The sequence below is a fragment of the Idiotropiscis lumnitzeri genome, chromosome 5 (genome assembly GCF_059441095.1).
Source record: "Idiotropiscis lumnitzeri isolate Australia: NSW breed Sydney's pygmy pipehorse chromosome 5, RoL_Ilum_1.0, whole genome shotgun sequence".
Taxonomy (NCBI): Eukaryota; Metazoa; Chordata; class Actinopteri; order Syngnathiformes; family Syngnathidae; genus Idiotropiscis; species Idiotropiscis lumnitzeri.
Genome location: NC_142395.1, coordinates 13,835,304 through 13,852,405, shown reverse-complemented (window position 1 = coordinate 13,852,405; position 17,102 = coordinate 13,835,304). Strand labels below are relative to the sequence as shown.

At 39.7% G+C, this 17,102-nt stretch overlaps 1 protein-coding gene across 3 annotated transcripts; it reads left to right on the top strand.

Annotated features, from left to right (window-relative positions):
• The first annotated feature begins 7,991 nt into the window (after positions 1-7,991).
• Positions 7,992-14,656, top strand: irx6a (iroquois homeobox 6a). 3 transcript variants are annotated; one of them, XM_088296707.1, is made up of 7 exons: positions 7,992-8,356; positions 9,157-9,397; positions 10,099-10,208; positions 10,410-10,705; positions 12,087-12,734; positions 12,823-12,925; positions 14,286-14,656. In XM_088296707.1, exons 1-7 carry the CDS (start codon positions 8,343-8,345, stop codon positions 14,287-14,289), a joined length of 1,416 nt encoding a protein of 471 aa, XP_088152833.1. In that variant the 5' UTR covers positions 7,992-8,342; the 3' UTR covers positions 14,290-14,656. The 3 variants fall into 3 exon arrangements, with proteins under 3 accessions (XP_088152833.1, XP_088152831.1, XP_088152832.1); XM_088296705.1 differs by having other exon boundaries at positions 9,107-9,397; XM_088296706.1 differs by lacking the exon at positions 14,286-14,656 and having other exon boundaries at positions 9,107-9,397; positions 12,823-12,929.
• The last annotated feature ends 2,446 nt before the right edge of the window (positions 14,657-17,102 follow it).

The window sequence follows — 17,102 nt, the reverse complement described above, 5'->3', positions numbered from 1 at the left end:
TAAACAGCGCACCTGGATGACAGTATGACGCAGACGATAGAAGATAAGAATATAAAATTATTTTGTCAAAATAAATTGAGCAATAATTGGTGCTATCAAGCCAACAGCTAGAGTTTGAGAAGAAACTAGAAGAAAAAAAAAACAAAGATATAAAGTCGGTGCTTTGATGATGGTTGCTAAGGTCTGTTAAGGTGGACTGAAACCGTGTGTTGTGATGTTGAAAATGTCAACACTCTTTTGCAATGTTTTTGGTCCAAAATGTTACGCACTTCAAGGCTTTTGGAGAATTGACGTTCCACTGCGCTTTAAATGTTTTGCTCTTTTGTTCACAGCATGGTAGTGTGCACTCCAAACAAAATAACACGCATTGTAGCACTTTCGGCACATTTTACTCATTTGTCCTGTCAAGCCTGATTTACTTAACGGCAAAAACTCGCGTTGTCTTGCTTTGAACAACTGTATAGCATAAACATCAAGCCTCTGAACTTTTAGTGGCACTTTGAACATGTGTTAAATGTTTCTCTAATCAAATTAAAGCCGATGCCACAATGCAACAACAAATGCAGAAATATTCACATTGTTCAAATTCACATGGATGAGGCAGGGAGGGGAAAAAGTCCCAAACAATCCCCTTTTCTTTAGGAAAAACAATGAAGAACAATAACACATCTACACATCAGCTCCGTGAGGATTATTCCGCTAAAATAGTCTCCCCTCCCTCCCCTCATAATCTACCCCAAATACTTTTTGTGAAGCCTTTCTAAACAGTTTGTTCAAGCAAACATCAAGCATGGTTATTTTTATCGGCACCACTTTTCAGTCGGCTAAACACCAGTGAACCATGACCAGAGAGACTTCGGCTTTTTTTTTTTCTGTGCCCGCGTGCTGCACTTCTAGAGATTGCAGAAACGCTCAACTGTGCCGAGAATGGACTCCTGGAATGGTGGCTTCCAATACTAATGCTCGGTTCACAGCAAGTCCATTGCGAGCGTTTCCAGCGGCGCGATTCAATTGAAGTCAATGGAGTTAATGCAAGTGGGCGCGGTTGCGTGCGGGGCGACACAAATGATGCGTTTGGGGTGATGGGATGCAGAGCGATGCACCGAAAATTCACCAAATTCACCCTTGATTGCGATTAAAAAAATTTTTACTTTCTTAGCGCACGTACTATGTCACGATCAGTGTCATGTACACTTGGTGGGATGTTTGAAGAAGGGAAGAAAGAAAAATTTAAGAGAAAATTATCATTGCCGTCTGTGAACGTCTACTTAAAAGAGATCTGCGTCCTGACAATTTTATTTCGTGCAACCACTTGAAAATCAAATTGAAGAAATTCAGCAAAAGAATTTTTCGGGAATGTACATTATTCTTTGTACACTAATAGAATGTATTTAGAACTGTCAGTTACTTCTTTGCATATATCTTGTGACTTCATATAAATACAAAGGTATAATATTTTTTTTATTTTATCTTTTTTTTACAGTTTTGAAAGCATGCCGTGAGATGCCTTAGACAATGTTTTTCGTGTATTTTCATTTTTTTTTTTCGTCAAGTAGTTGCAAGTAATAAAAGGATCTGGATCCAGATACATTTTGCTTTATGATGGTTACTGAAAAAATCAGAGGGAGACCACCATCATAAAATTTTACAGATAATCTGTCCTTTCAAATGAAATTCATTAGGACTTTGTTCGTGTTTGCATATTGAATTCATGTATTCTTAATTAAAGGAATTTTTAAATTATTTGCATCATCGGAAGAAGGCCCAACATCCTGGCTTCTACCAAATTTTCTTCCTTCTTATTCAGGCTTGATAGTGTTTTTCAATTAAAAAAAGATATTGTGAACAGAAGATAATGTAATTATTATTGATGTAATTATTATTATACATTATTATTATTAACACACGGTTTCTCTCGCTTTTGAGCTTGCCAGTGAAGCACTCTGAAAATGCACACAATGTGAATTAGAGTACCCCATTGCAGAACAAAAAAAAAAAAAAGGGTTTTCACATTTGATCTTATTCAGGCATTATTTCAGGTAGTGACATTTAGTACACAGTACAGTATATATATTTGCAATACCACCACAACGTTATTGACGCACCCAGGATAGACACACAAGTCACTAAACAGAGGACCCCGAGGCCCTGAGATAAAAGCCAACACATGATCAACTTGTGCAAGGAATGGAGACTCTCTCCAACACACATCTGACACACACTTACACACACACACACTGGGGAAAAAATTGACACAATTACACCCTTTTCATACACCATCTCTCTTACACATAAGCACTCTCCCTGGAAAGCTATTTCCCACAGTTGGAGTGTGTGCACGCACACACACACACATGCTTCCATGTGTGTGACAGGCTACAAATCCCTGACACTACCACTGATGATAGCTTTACAGTAGAGCCTGAAGGGGACTCTGGCAGCCGGCTAGCACACATACCTAAACAAGCTGGAGTCATGCAGGCGCGTGCAAACTCCCCCCTCACCGTACCCCGGTCCACCACCCCCACCCACCCTCTGTGTTTGTCGTTCCCACCTTTTCCCAGGAGCCCCCGGGGGCCTCTGGGATGCAACACAAAATGCCTTGGGTTTGTTGGAGTTAAAGATGAGAATCCGAGCAGTCACAATGACAGCGCTGCACATGAAACGCGGATTATGCCGCTCCATTCATCTGCGGATTGTTCAAGGGAACTACAAGAAATAGACGCGATGCCGAATTGTGGGCGTTCACTCTGCACCTCAATTTACTTTTTAATCATCCAAACAGCGGTAGAACCTCGTAAGTTGAACACCCCCAAAAGTGGTACAATTTGTTTTGAGTTGAATTCATTTTTTGGGGAAAAATACACATCAAAAGTTAAAACTTAGAAGTTAAAATCATTATGTGTGGTGTCATCTGTGACACGACTTTAGTTTTTTCTTTGGCCTTTTTTTTTTTCCAAATGCTACAACTTCTCATTTCAATATAAGGAATGATATTAAGCAAATATTGAAAATTATAACTGCAACTAGTATTACTTTATAAGCACATCTCCAAAGGACTTCAAACACAGCCCGTCAAATTCATAAAGTTCTTGTGATGCTGACAGGAAACATTTGTTTTGAAATTGGAACAACGTCCAAGTCAAAAAGTGTCAGGGAGCAGATTCTAGATTGTGTAAAACTTTTTAACTCTTTCTCTCACTTTACATCTGATTGATTGAGACAGTTGTATTGGTGGCCCCTTTTCATCGGCTGATGACTTACTTTCCGTGTGTGCAATAATTCTCGACACACCCCGTCGTTTGTTTATTTAAGCATTAAGAGGCCGCTAATGTGTGAACGTTGTGTTATTATTGCTCATTATAATATTTATTACTTTTCTTTCCACATCGGCTAATTTAGAGCTAATCTTCACGAGTCAGCTCTGTGTGTCTAATAATTCCACATGACGCGGGGCCTTCAGATTTATTGGCACATAGCAATTTAGGATGTAATGAGATCACACACCTCCAGGTAGGTGCTGCTCCTTCCCCTGCTTGGCTCATGCCTCTTCCCTTCTGTGCGTTTATTACCATTTCATTCTGCCAACCCTTCTATTTGATTAAAAAGTCCCCAAAAAGGCTTTGTAGTTCACTAAGTCAGCAAAGGAAATGTATTAAATAGGAGAAAAGGGACCAAGTGCTACTGAGTGTTGACTTGACCTTTCCAGTTATTTGCGTTTCTACACAGTGATGCTTTGAATGAAAGACAGCAACATCACTCAACCTCATCCGTCACCGCCAGATAGAAATAGAACGATGATGAGATGAACTTGCAACACAATTGGTCGACATTATGCCCGCGACTGAGGTGGACCGTCTCAGAAAAGTGGTCGTTGGCGACGCTTCCACACCATGCAACTGAGCGCTGCATATCACGCTGAAATGGAAAAACTGTGATATGATATCGGCTCTTGAGGCTCCGCGCATAAAATATGCAGTACCTTTTTTTTTTTTTTTATTGAACAACAAATACATGGCGTGTGTGTCAAGGAAAAAATAAATGGCAGCGCAAGGAAATAGCCAGAATAAAGGAGCAAGTGGGGATAGTTAGAGGTTTAGAAATCAACCTATTCAATGGCTATTCTACTTTTTTTTTGTACAAGTTATATGCTACATATTTTGGGTTGTTCATTTGCGATGTTGCAAAGCCAATGACATGCAACTCAAATTTTATTGTTAAGCAATTCCTGTGACCGGTTTATTGAATGGGCCACTCATGAAAATCAGTTGCCAAAACCTGCATAGTAATTTACCATTTTCAAAATTGTGGGCAATATTAAGACTTTTTTTTTTTTTTTTTGCTGTTTTTGCTTGGATTTCAAATTTTTGCTATTTTTGGGTCACTTGAGAAAGCTTCTTTTTTTTTTGGTTTGAAATGCATCGTTAATTTTATTGTATAAACTTTCAATGAGGAAGGCTTACTTTGTGTTGCTTTATGATAATGCACTTATAAATGTAATACTAAAAACTTTCCACAAAAACTATCTGAGCGCACGTCGACGTAGCTAATTTGTGCCGCTTTTTTTTCAGCATGTCAGCCTGAACTTCTCGCAATACTTTGTTTTTAAATCCAATTCTGTCATTGTCCAAACTTGTTGAGAAGCCCAATTTGAAGATTTTACTTAAACCGGATTGACATATTTTTTAAAAAAAAATTATATTTACTAGTGTGCGATAATATGATCCCATTGATTCATAATAAACTCACTTTACAATTTTGATAACCAAAATATCAACACATGGAAATGACGATCCATTGTCAGATAAGTAAAATGTATTATTATTTTTATGAAGCTAAATATGTCATTATTAAGTCATCAAGTTCAAAGACAGGTGTTTTTTTGTTTTTTTGGTGTCATTGTGAGGGTGTGACACATTGCAGAGGGAAGGGCACCGTGGTCAGTCTGCCATTACAATTAGTGTTCATTTCAGCCAGATTCAGGGAGATGTACACTGACTGCTGGGCATGCATTATGCATGAGTGCCCATGAGTCCATATGCACTTGGGCACTCTGGTATGTCCTTGTAGAAGTGTATCGACCACCATCGTGAGCCATTCCATTTGGGTTGCTGTGATCTTCTCCCGCTGCATAATTACTGGTGTAACACAGATGATTTCTGAAGTGGTATTCTTTGGCTCTTACTTGACTATAAACATAAATGACTACATTTGTTTTTTCCAGACCAATAATGCCGATCTTGAACCTCTAAAGTCGCGTGGGCTAATACTTTGTGATTGAACCTTACTCGTCCCGTTATGTGACGTTAATGTATGGTCAAGCTTAATGGACTTGCAAATAAAAAGGACAAAATTCTAACATTGGATTAGGGTGTTTCGCGGATTTCAAAGGGAATGAGAGGAGGCACTTCCGTTGACCTGGAAGCAAGTCAGCTCTGTTCACACCCACATCAGCGCAAACGCCTGTTTCTTAAATGCCAAAAAAATGAAAACTCCACCAACGGACAAAGTTCGACCTCACTTTGTGCTGGACTTGTACTGGAAATGGATATAGTTTTATGATTCCAAGGTTCTGTTGCAGGCCCCGCCGCTAACTTTGCAACCCCAAAAGTTTAAGTTTACCTGCACATATGAAGCACTTATGAAAAGTTATTATTAAAGTCCAATAATTCTCCCTATATGTGATATTGGTGTATATTGGATTGAAGATCAGAAATGGACCCTCTAACATCAATGTCTGTTAGAACCATCAACATTGTGGAGAAAATATGGTCTCTCATTGTCACTGTTTAGTATGCTACATTATTCAAAATTTGAAAAGTTTTGAAAATCGACATCAGTGACTGTTTTGCAATTCCACATCACATTACAGCTGTTGCTAACGATGGATAAAAATGCATTTTATGTGACAATACATTGCATTAGTATCTTTTACCTAGTATCTAACCACCAATATCAATCCAGTCGTCATCCAATGCCCTTTAATGTTTACAGGAATATTAAACGTTAACTGGGCAAATTGCCCAGATTGGATCATCTATTGAATATATTCAAATCAATAAAGTCATTTTGATTGACACTGCCAGAGAGGTATTTGTCGTACAATATCGTGGTTGTAGGAAAGCTCTGAGCTGAGAGGCATGGGTAATATTATATTTCTATATTAATTAAGCACCTCACGAAGTTCAAAATATTAGAAACAGCTTTGTAGAAATACAGTGCAATTCTACACTGCCAACTCCAAGCACAACAACAAACTTACTGTTGCACTTCTCTGACGATGTCAATAAAGAAAGCATTAACTACATTTTAAAACTGAAGTCACCTTTTTCTGATTAAAGGTAAAACTTCTTTAACAAACCAGATCGGTCCAGTTAATCTTTGTGGTTTGCCATGACCTGGATGACTGAGAATCCACACAGACAATGAGCCTTTCCTTCTCTGCAAAGGCTCACTGGGGGTTCCGGTGTACCTAATGTTATGTCCCTCCGTGTGCGCTTATCAAAGATCTCATTCCCTCTTCGAGGTGACTCTTTAGTGCCGCCCGAAGAGAAACTTTATAACTGCAGGCCTAAAATCATGCAGGCAGGGAGGAGGGGGCACCATACGTCAGTCACGGTCATGCCCATGGGACACTTCTTTTTTCTTTTTTTGCTTTTATTTTGACAAGTCCACGCTGTCTCTCACAATTGTGGCTCACGTGATTCGAGCGCAGGATCACAATGTTTGCGATGGGGAAGTTGTTTGTTTACTGGCGAAGCTTAATAAAGCTTAAAACGTTTTCTCCTTTCATTGACACGAGCATCATTCAATTAAAACGCATTTTCATCCACCCCCATCTCTTATTTAATTAGACTGTCTTTTTTTTTTTTTAATGTCTCCTCAGATTTCACCTCCAAGGCATATTCTCACTCTTACTCTTGTGCTAAACAAGGGGCGTGGAGTCATTTGTTAATTGATACAATTACGCACGTGGCGCGTAATGGTCACGCAGGTCTCCAGGCGCGCATCAATCACGGCTCTATTGACCTGTCAAAAAATAAATAAATACCAACAATCCTACTTTGGAGAAAGGGGGGGAGAAGGGGGGGGGGGTTGAGGGTTCCCTCTCGGTAATACAGCGGCAAGAAGGGGAAAATGGTGCATACATTGGGAAATATATTTAAACTGTTTTTCAATTGTCTTGTTTTATTTTTTGTTCCCACAACAAAATATGCATATTTTTTTTCGACATTAAAGTCAGCCTTATATATATATGTTTACAAAAGTGAAGCTTTGGAGCGACATTATTCGACTGGGGCGCTTGTCCTTGTATCTATAAAGAAAGAATATTGATTTTATGATTCGACTCTGTCAGTAGTGAATCTGTAGCCGGAAAGTTTGGCACAACAATAAAAAAAAACTTATTGATACGTATACTTATTTAGCCAACTGTTTGTATATTTTCAATTTGTTTATTTTATCAGACCTAATACTTTATAGACCACTCAGTATGATGCAGTGTGCCTTTGCATTTGAAACTATAACCACAATCATGTAGAATACATTTTTTTGTTTTAAAATAATTTTCTGATGCTGGCATGTTAATAAAAGCTTTCTGTACAAAGTCATTGCATCTACTTTGTGGAAGTGACTAACAGCTTCTCATAATAGTGTGAAAATAAGAAAAACTGCATTTTTTCTGGGATGGGGGAATTTTAATCATCCCCCAAAAAATCTTGAAAAAGATAATTCAACGTGTTTTTTTCTAATTTAGTAAATATTCCTAGACAAAATGAGTAATATGTTGTCATGGCGATTATTTGTACATTGTACGTGTGCACCTTGAGGAGGGAGAGGAAAAAGCACATCTTTGTATTGGACGCGACTGGCAAAGATTTGATCCTCATCCCTGGTACACCACCATGGCGTTTCGGGATTACAGTGACGTCACGCCGCTACCCTTGCATGGATGAATGCTAAAGAACTATAGAGGCACAAATAATAGCACAAGCACAGTCCATATCTTGCAAGTCTTACGTTATCCTTTAAGCCTCCTTCGCCTAACATAACATTTTTTTTCCCTGCTAATGACACTTAATTTCATTTCTCATCAGATCCTCGGAGGGGATTATTCATTCGTATAAAACAATCTGCGGCAAAGTCTCCCCTCCTATATGGGCGAAAGTCATGTATTATTGAGAGGGGCGAAGAGAAAGGCCGTGCGCGCGTGGAAATGCGTGGAAGAGCGCGGATTTGAAGTGGAATTTGGAGCAATCGATCCGGGCTGCATGAGGAGGAATTATTGCTGATGGTTACAAAAGAAGGTGCGATGTCTTTCTCCCAGTTTGGATATCCTTACAATGCAACTTCACAGGTAAGACTTTTTACTATCATTATTTTATATATAAAATTAACATATGACTCCATATTTCCTCCACTCACTTCTCTTATTTACAATGTGTGATTTTTATTGACGGTTCCCACCCTCTGCGTGGTGCTTTGTAGTTGTGCCAAATATTGACATACACGCACCCGTGTCCAATAACACTGAATTATGAATGAACTCACGTGTTGTCTTTTTTTCCCTTCTGGTGACAAAAGCGAGATTGATGTCACCCTGCGTGGCGCGCCATGCGCAATTACGCATATTTCTGATGAAATTGGAAATGATTCAGAAGTGCGTCATGGTGATCAAAACTCATTTTATATTTTTATGTAGAGTTTTGATGGGGAAAAGTTAGTCACTGGAAAGTTTTGAGCTCTTTATTTAACATCGGGTACGAATTTAACGTTTACATTTTGAAATAAAAGTGCTGGTTATCTTACATAGAGTTACTTCGTTATGCAAAAATAAATAGAAAAATAAAGAAATGCTTACATGGAGAGTGAGCGAAAATATCACCCTTAATTTCTATAAATTCAATGTAAATAATGTGCCAAGTATTAACGAAAATGGTCGGTTACATGTGACAAGTTAAACTTTGTCATAAATCAGGAATTGTCATAAAAGTGACTTACCTCGAATAAAAAGAATTAACTTCTCTTTTGTAATGTATTATTATTACAATTCTTTTCATTTTAAGACGTTTATCCGTTTGCTCTGTCCATCATTCTCTCTGTGCAGTTTTTCGTGTCGGCAAACCCCAGTACGACTTGCTGCGATTCGATTTCCAGGTCGGTGCCGACGGACGGCTCCACCGCAGGTGGCCAGACCCCCGCAGCCGTCGCGGCCGCCGCCTTCTGCTGCCCGGCGCCCTATGACAACCGGCTGCTGGCCGGTAGCCGCACCGAGCTCAACGCGGCTGCTCTGGGCGTGTACGGCTCCCCCTACGCGGCGGCGGCTGCAGCCAGCCAGAACTACGCTAACTACTTCCCCTACGGAACAGACCCCTCCGCCGCCATCTACTCCTCTCTGGTGGGCTCACCTCTGCCTGTTTTGCGCGCGCTCGAAGGGGTGCAAGGGAGGGAGCGAGGGGTGGGCGAGCTTGGCAGAATCGTTGCGTTAAGAAAAATGTGGTGACAAAGTCTTAAATGCACAAGTCTTTCGATAGCGAAAGTTAATAAAAATGTCGAGATGGAGGGGGGGGGGGCTAACTCAATTAATGCCAGAAAAATGTATGACTTTATTTATTTAGAGTTAGAGAATTAGAGAATAGTGTCAAATTTTTAATAATTGAAAAAAGTGATTTTTTTTATCATTGCAGCCACACCAACTATTTTTTTTTGGAATTTGTGTTTAAATCAACTCAAACCTCTGAAGTAACTGTAAACAGTAGCAAATGTATTTCAGTAAATAAAACAACTACTGTGTATAAATGAGTGCAAAGAAAAGAAAGTTTGCCCTCAAGTTGTACATTATGATTTTTTTTCTTTACAGTAGTCATACTAACTGAGTGAACAATTAGATTAAATGATATTGTTTCACATCACCTTATCATTATCAACTGACAGAACTACAAATATGTCTATTCAAAAGTCAAGAGCAAATTGTGGGGATATAATTTTAGTGTTTTCATGAACTGGAGCTCTAGAAACAGTCAGATGTTTTTCTATCTGAAATTGTTCAGTTTTGTAAAAGTTGTACAACATGGAAATCTGTTTATTTGTGTGTGTCAGAATCCGCAGTACGACATGAAGGAGAGTGCGGGCACTTTACACACGGGAATCAGTCAAACAGCCGCGTACTATCCGTACGATCCGTCGCTGGGCCAGTATCAATATGACAGGTGAGGTTTACGCTCCACTTTCGGTCCACTTTGTGTCATCTGAGCTCAGGCGGGCTCGCTTGCCAAAATCTGCGACGCTTCCACTTTTCATTAGCAAGCCGCATAGAGGTCAACGGTCGTGTTACTCTGATACTTGGCTTGGTTTCTCGGTGGATATCGATTTCAAACATCACAACTTCAGCCCAATGCCTGTGTGTGCAGATATGGGACGGTGGGCTTTAACAGCACAGCCAGGAGAAAAAACGCCACCCGAGAGACTACCAGCACCTTGAAAACGTGGCTCTATGAGCACCGCAAGAATCCGTACCCCACCAAGGGCGAGAAAATCATGCTGGCCATCATCACTAAAATGACCCTCACCCAGGTCTCCACTTGGTTTGCCAATGCTCGCCGGAGGCTCAAGAAGGAGAACAAGATGACGTGGTCGCCCAAAAACAAAGCCGGCGACGACAGGAAGGATGAGATCAGTAAGAGCGACCATGACTGTCTCACCAAAGGTTTGCCCCACACCAATTTATTTAATTAGTCTAATTAAAAAAAATACTCCATTTTTTTTTGGGGGGGGGGGCATCATCAGTTTGAGTCATTAATTTTGGTAAGTTAGTCCAAGACAAAGTTCCGAGAATTTTTGGTGGGATGGCTGGTGCAATTTTGGTGTATCTCCGTGAACCAGGAAGTAACATGTCAAGCTAACGAACGCAAAAACATAAATATAATTTTTGGTTGTGAGATGCTACATTTTTTGGGGGTTTCATGCAGTAACCTATTTTCTCTTGTCATCGTTTGTTATATAATGGACGCCTGAACCGGAATGCTAATGGTAATGTCCCCGTTGCCTCATACTTGGGCTATCCTGCATGAACCAGGAAGTGCGATGCTGGCTAACAAATAGACACAAATATGCAGTTGGGCAATTATTTTTGCTTTTATTAGACGAATTAAGTTGAACTTTTCAAGCATTTGAGTTTGAAAAGTTAAATTTGAGAGAAAGAAACTGTCCTGTCTGCTACAGAATTTAGTTTCTCTTTTGACTGTCTAGAGAGATAATTCAACCCAGTCTGAGAATGCTAACATTCGTGTTCTATTAAATAATACTCAGTTACATCGTCTACGACCCACGAGGTAGCCGACTTGGCCTTGGTGGAGGTCTACGCTTGACTGAGCGCACTTAGTCTTGCTTGTCATCTTTGTACGATCTGTGATTGCATGCCGTTGCACGTTTTCTCCATATTTAGATAACAGTTTGAACCAAAAAAATATTAGTACATTTATTTATTTATTAAATTATGTATTTTTTATTTATTTATTGTTTTTGTTACATTATAAATCAGTATAAGGTGACTTGTAAGTCTCAATTTGTTATTCAACTTTCTGGCATGAGTTAGCACGCTCCCACTTTGTGTGGTAGTATTAAGCGCCGTCATTCCAGATGACCCGGCCAGAATCTGCTCGTTAGCCCACGAGCTCTCGAGGCTACTTGGCAGGTAGATAGCTATGTTTTGTTTTAGGCACGCATGACCCCAAATCATTAAATATATATATTGAATGATCTCGTAATGATGTGGTATGGATGGACAACTTTTCTGACTCAAGAGTTTCCAAAAACATTTCAGTTCCTGCACATGTAATCGGCATTCATTCATGACATGATTGAGCATTTAAAGTCACAGATTTGTGGCCTCACATTTTTTTTTTTTTTTGTCGTTGTGCCAAAGCAATGAAAGTATTATTTTGTCACTATCTCATGGCATATTGGTTCCAAGGAACTATGTTGAAGTGCTTTTAAAAACTTCAATAAGACAAACATAGTGCTTTGCTGCTACCTTGTGGATTATGTTGAAGTGAGTTTCATTTCATCTGCGTTTTCTTTTCTTGCAGATTCCAATGACTGCAAGGAAGAAAAAGATTTGCATCTGAGCGATTTGGAGGACATGGACGAGGACGAGTGTGACAAGCTGGATTCCGAATGTGAAAAGGTGGTCCCAGACGAGGCTGCGGCACTCCCCGTCTCACCCCACAAGAGAGACTGCACATCTGAGCTTCACTTGAATGTGTCCAACAACTTTCACCATGCCTTCCCCTGCGCCATCAAAAACCCTCTCCCACCTCTTCCCGCCGACTTCCTGGATCCCGTAGCGTCCAAGACCACGTCCGCCGCGGGAACCTTGACCCTGTCTCACTTTGAAGCGTCGGACAAGCCTCGGATTTGGTCTCTGGCGCGTACGGCGGCGTCGGGCGTCATCCTGAGCCCGCAGCACGCCTCCGAGCTCAGGATGAGCAACTCGAGCGGGGACTGTCAGCTTCAGAGGTTGGTGGGCGCCCCCGGTGTTCCCAGTGGACAATGCGGGCTCATGAGAGGCCTGCAGGAAGCAAATAATGTCTCCGGTGCTGTGAACCCTTTTCCGGAGGGCCCCTCTTTGCACTCCAAAGTCTATGGCCCAGGCGGCTTCAATCACAAAGGCCTCCAGTTGCACTGTCCGTCCTACGCTGCCCTAACAGACACATGCCAATATTCCACAACTGAAGGTTAACAACATAACATCACAATGTTTAGGAATGTTTCAGGAAAAGAAAAGCACATTTCTCACACATTTTTTTTTTGTTGGTTCTAAAGGCTTCTCCGGCACCAAAGCAGCAGAGACGTCGTCAGACCTCAGTCAAACGTGTGCAACCTTGCAGGACGACAAGGTCACTGCGTTCAGGCCTGTGATGAAGAGGTGACTACACACATGAAGCACAATTGGACAGAGGTCCATCTCAGTGAAGATTAATATTGTGGAAAACTTTCATTCAAAAAGTGAAACACAAATACAAAATGAAAAAACTTCCAAGGAGCATGGAGAAGAAACGAACAGAGAACTAACCTGTTGGTAAAAGTCCGAGCTCCTCACATCACTCATTAGGCCACACCTCTTTTGATTATATCTTACAGCTATTAAAAAAATCCACAATTCACTTTATCTCAGTACTACAAAACATGCAATTAACTTGATAATTCATTCATTCAAATTAGGATTTTATTTCTGAAACGTTTGTTCCTTTTATATAATAATAATAATAATAATGATAATAATAAATTAGATTTGGGAGCGCCTTTCAGGATACTCAGTATAATTCATCACTGTGCTTCATTATTTTAGACTGAACTACTTAAGCAAATGAACTTTACCGTTTCATTTAAAAGTATAAGGAAAGTAACTGAAGTAGCATGTTAACAATTCTTTCTGTCATTTTCATCATTTGCGTCACATTTTCAATGGTCACAAATAGAGAAAAGAGTAATCACTGTTATATGATTAAAATATAAAAACAACTCCTGTCTTCTGCTTCTTTAAACTCGTCTAGCGTGTGCCTTAGTATGATTTGTAAAAAAAAAAAACTAAAAAAACAATAACAATAATAACTAAATAAACAAAAGCAAATATGTATGTAACACTCTCATACCAAGTCAATTTGGATTGCAACTCAAAATATCAAGACGGGATACAAGTGGCATTGAGTTCAGCACCTCAAGGCTCCATTCAGCGAGCAACTAAAAGTGAACTTGTAGCTTGTGTTTTGCTTTTTCTTTGCCATTTTGGGGAGAATTTTTCTTACTTGCAATCAATGTGTAGGTAGTGTTTGACTGTTTTCACTGCAGTTTTTTTCTTTTTACACTTGTCAGACAACTAAGAATAAGCTGCAAACCTACTTTTGTGATGCTTAAACTTATTTTTACTTTTGATAACTTGGTAAGAATGTAAAAAAAGTGTACTGTTGATATGGCTTTCATGACAACATTTTCACCCTTAGCAGATTGGAAAATTTTGAAATAGTCTTCAGTGCATAACATGAGCTAATGTTACACTGATTCCTGTCTTACAATGTCAATCAAAACTCAACTTTTTTATCTTTGTAAAAACCCAAATTTCTACCGAAGCACTTCTATGAGATCATATTGGATAACGCAGGTGTGGCTATTAAAATCAATCCTAGGGCATTCAATCGTAACACATCATGGTGTAATACTTTTTTTTAAAAAACTTTTGATTAAAATAATTTGTGATTTTAATGACTTCTTTCTTTCTTCCCTTTTAGGTGAATGGCGGCCGTACAACAAATAGGAGGGTAATCATGCACTAATGGGCGCAGAGACTTCAGTGGGACAATTTTGAGAGCTGCACGTTGGACTTGGAAGCTCTGAAACTGCGGAACATTTTGCACAAGTCTTTTTATTTTATTTTTTTTTATATGGTGTTGAAGACGTTATGCAAAAAAAATCATACACGCAAAAATGGTATGAGAATTTGTTCGTGGCAATCGTGTATCATTACGAACCAATGAATTTATTTGTTTGTTTTTCATTGTGTTCTCTGTGTCCCCTTCAAACGTTGGGTTAAAATGTGTGTATTGTTGTGGCGGGAAAAATGGTTGAAGATTAAGTTAAATGTTGTGTTTTGTCATTGTGTTAAAAAGTGAATTGTGTTATTTTATTTCCTTTTTAGAAAAAGAAAAAAACTTTTTTTTCAAGACTTCTCTGTGTGTTGTGGTTGTTGAAATGGTGGTTGGGGTGGAGGGGTGCATTCAAACAATGCAGGATGCAGATTTGATCAAAGTTGACCGCCTCCGCTCGACGCGCGTGAGCCGAATCTTAGAGTCGCAAAAGAAAGGCGTCGTCGGCGCGGTTTAATCACCGGTGGCGTTGAGCGCTTTGTAGCCCAAGTGCGGCAACGCATGCTGAATGATGCCACGTCCCTCGTGCGCTGCGCTAACTTGGCATTGTGTTCATTAAAAGGTCATTTGTAGCATCAATCCGCTCACACAGCCCATCACATTTGCTTTGATTCTGCTCATTTGCTTTCAGTCCCTCTCGCTGTGGTGAACGAGTAGAAGATGATGATTACTAAAAGGGTGATGACGAGGGAAAAAAAAAAAAATCATCCTACTGATACATTGCAGGGCGACAAGCAGCCTGCACTTCTTCCTGACAGTGTTGAGGTCGGGGTTTGAATCCAGGCTGCGGTCTTCCTGTGTGAAGTTTTCATGTGTGGGTTTTTTTCGGGCTATTCTGGCTTCCTCCCACATGTTAAAAGCATGCATGTTAAGTTGATTGAAGACGAAATCAAAGGTCACTAACCATTTTGAAGCTAAGAACTAATGAATGTGAGGAATTGACCTTGAATAATGGCATTATTAGGGCCTGACCTTTTTCTGCCGATATTAGCTCTTTTAAAATGGTCAAAAATCCCAACACAAATTGTCCCATCACTGGTGAGCTATTTTTAGTACAGGCCGACATGCTCCTCATGTGGCCTTTGCGGGCTACCTGGTGCCTGCAATTTAGATTTTAAATTGTTCATAGTTGAAGATGGGAGTGCACTTTTGACTCCATGTGCCCTATGATTGACTCGCTCCCAGCCTAAGATGAGCCCTTATTTCATTTATTTGCTTAGAACCACTGCGAGTAGTGAGTAGAGAAACCCCGTCGACAGCCTGGCTGAAATATCATTAGAAGTCATATTTGCGAGGATTATCTAAGCATTAAAGGTTTCATACATTTCAAGAGAGTCATTTCGGGGTGCTGTGGTGGTCATCTCGGCTGTCCTTGGCTATGATAAATCCGGGAAAAATAGATGAAAATGAGAGGTGGACTCATATAGTCGGCTTACTTACTCGGATGATTTCGCCTTATTTTCCTACCTGTGTTAATAACTCGTTGAGGTAAAACAAAAACAAAAAACATATATGATTATATTATGATGGAATATTCAAATCTAGCTGATTAACAAACAGCCAACTATTGGATAGAACAACATTTATTCATTTAAAAGAGGGGCGAGAAAATGCAGGCTGTATTTAAATAATACAAATTAAAAAATAAATTATATATATATATATATATATATATATATATATATATATATATATATATAAACCACACAGGGACAACATGCAAACTCCACACAGGAAGGCCAGAGCCGTAATCGGACGCTGCAACTCCGAACTGTGAGGCGGACGTGCTAACCAGTTGTCCACTGTGCCTTCTTTACGAATCATGTTCAACCTATATTTAATTACATACTCTACAAAGAAAAGATATTTATGTTCAAACTGGTGAACTTTATTTTTTCAGCAAATAATCTTGACTTTTATGGCTGTAACAAGTTCTATAAAAACCAGGCCAGGTGGCAAAAATGACACTGAAAAAGTAACGGGATGCTGTTTGGAGACTTCCACGGGTGAACAGGCTAATTGGGAACTGGTGGATGCCATGATTGGGTATAAAAGGAGCTCCTCTGAATTGCTCATTTAAGGCAAGATTCACCTCCTTGTGAACAACTGCATGAGAAAATAGTCAAACAGTTGCTGGTCAATGTTCCCCAATGCACAACTGGAAGTAAATTAGAGATAATTTCTATAATCCATAAAATCATCAAAAGGTTCAGAGAATCTGGAAAACACACACAAACAGGATATTTTCTTTCTCATTGTATTGGAAGAAAACAAAAGACGAATATTGCGATATCTTAAGCATATTTTTGAGAAGGGGGTTATGGGTGGATAAGGGGAAATAGTAGTGGGTGGGGGGCACAAGGAGAGTGGGTGCATATTATTTGTTCGACATGACTAATCTGAGGTCAGACATGAAATCTGTGGTAAACTTGCATGTTTCTCCTTAATAAGTTCCTTAGGTAGCTTCAACGCGGATGGGCAAATCTCCACATTACACGTTCATCTTGGTAAATTACATTTTTCAGAAGGGAGGGGAGTGGGAGAATAATGGTAGGCCGGAGGGAGTGTGCGTGGGGGTGGGAGGGGGGCTCCACCCAGTATAATCCAAAACAGATTTGCTATAATCTGAGAATGAGGCACAAATGTGCGAAAAGAAAAACAAGAGAGGGTAAACATGAATGC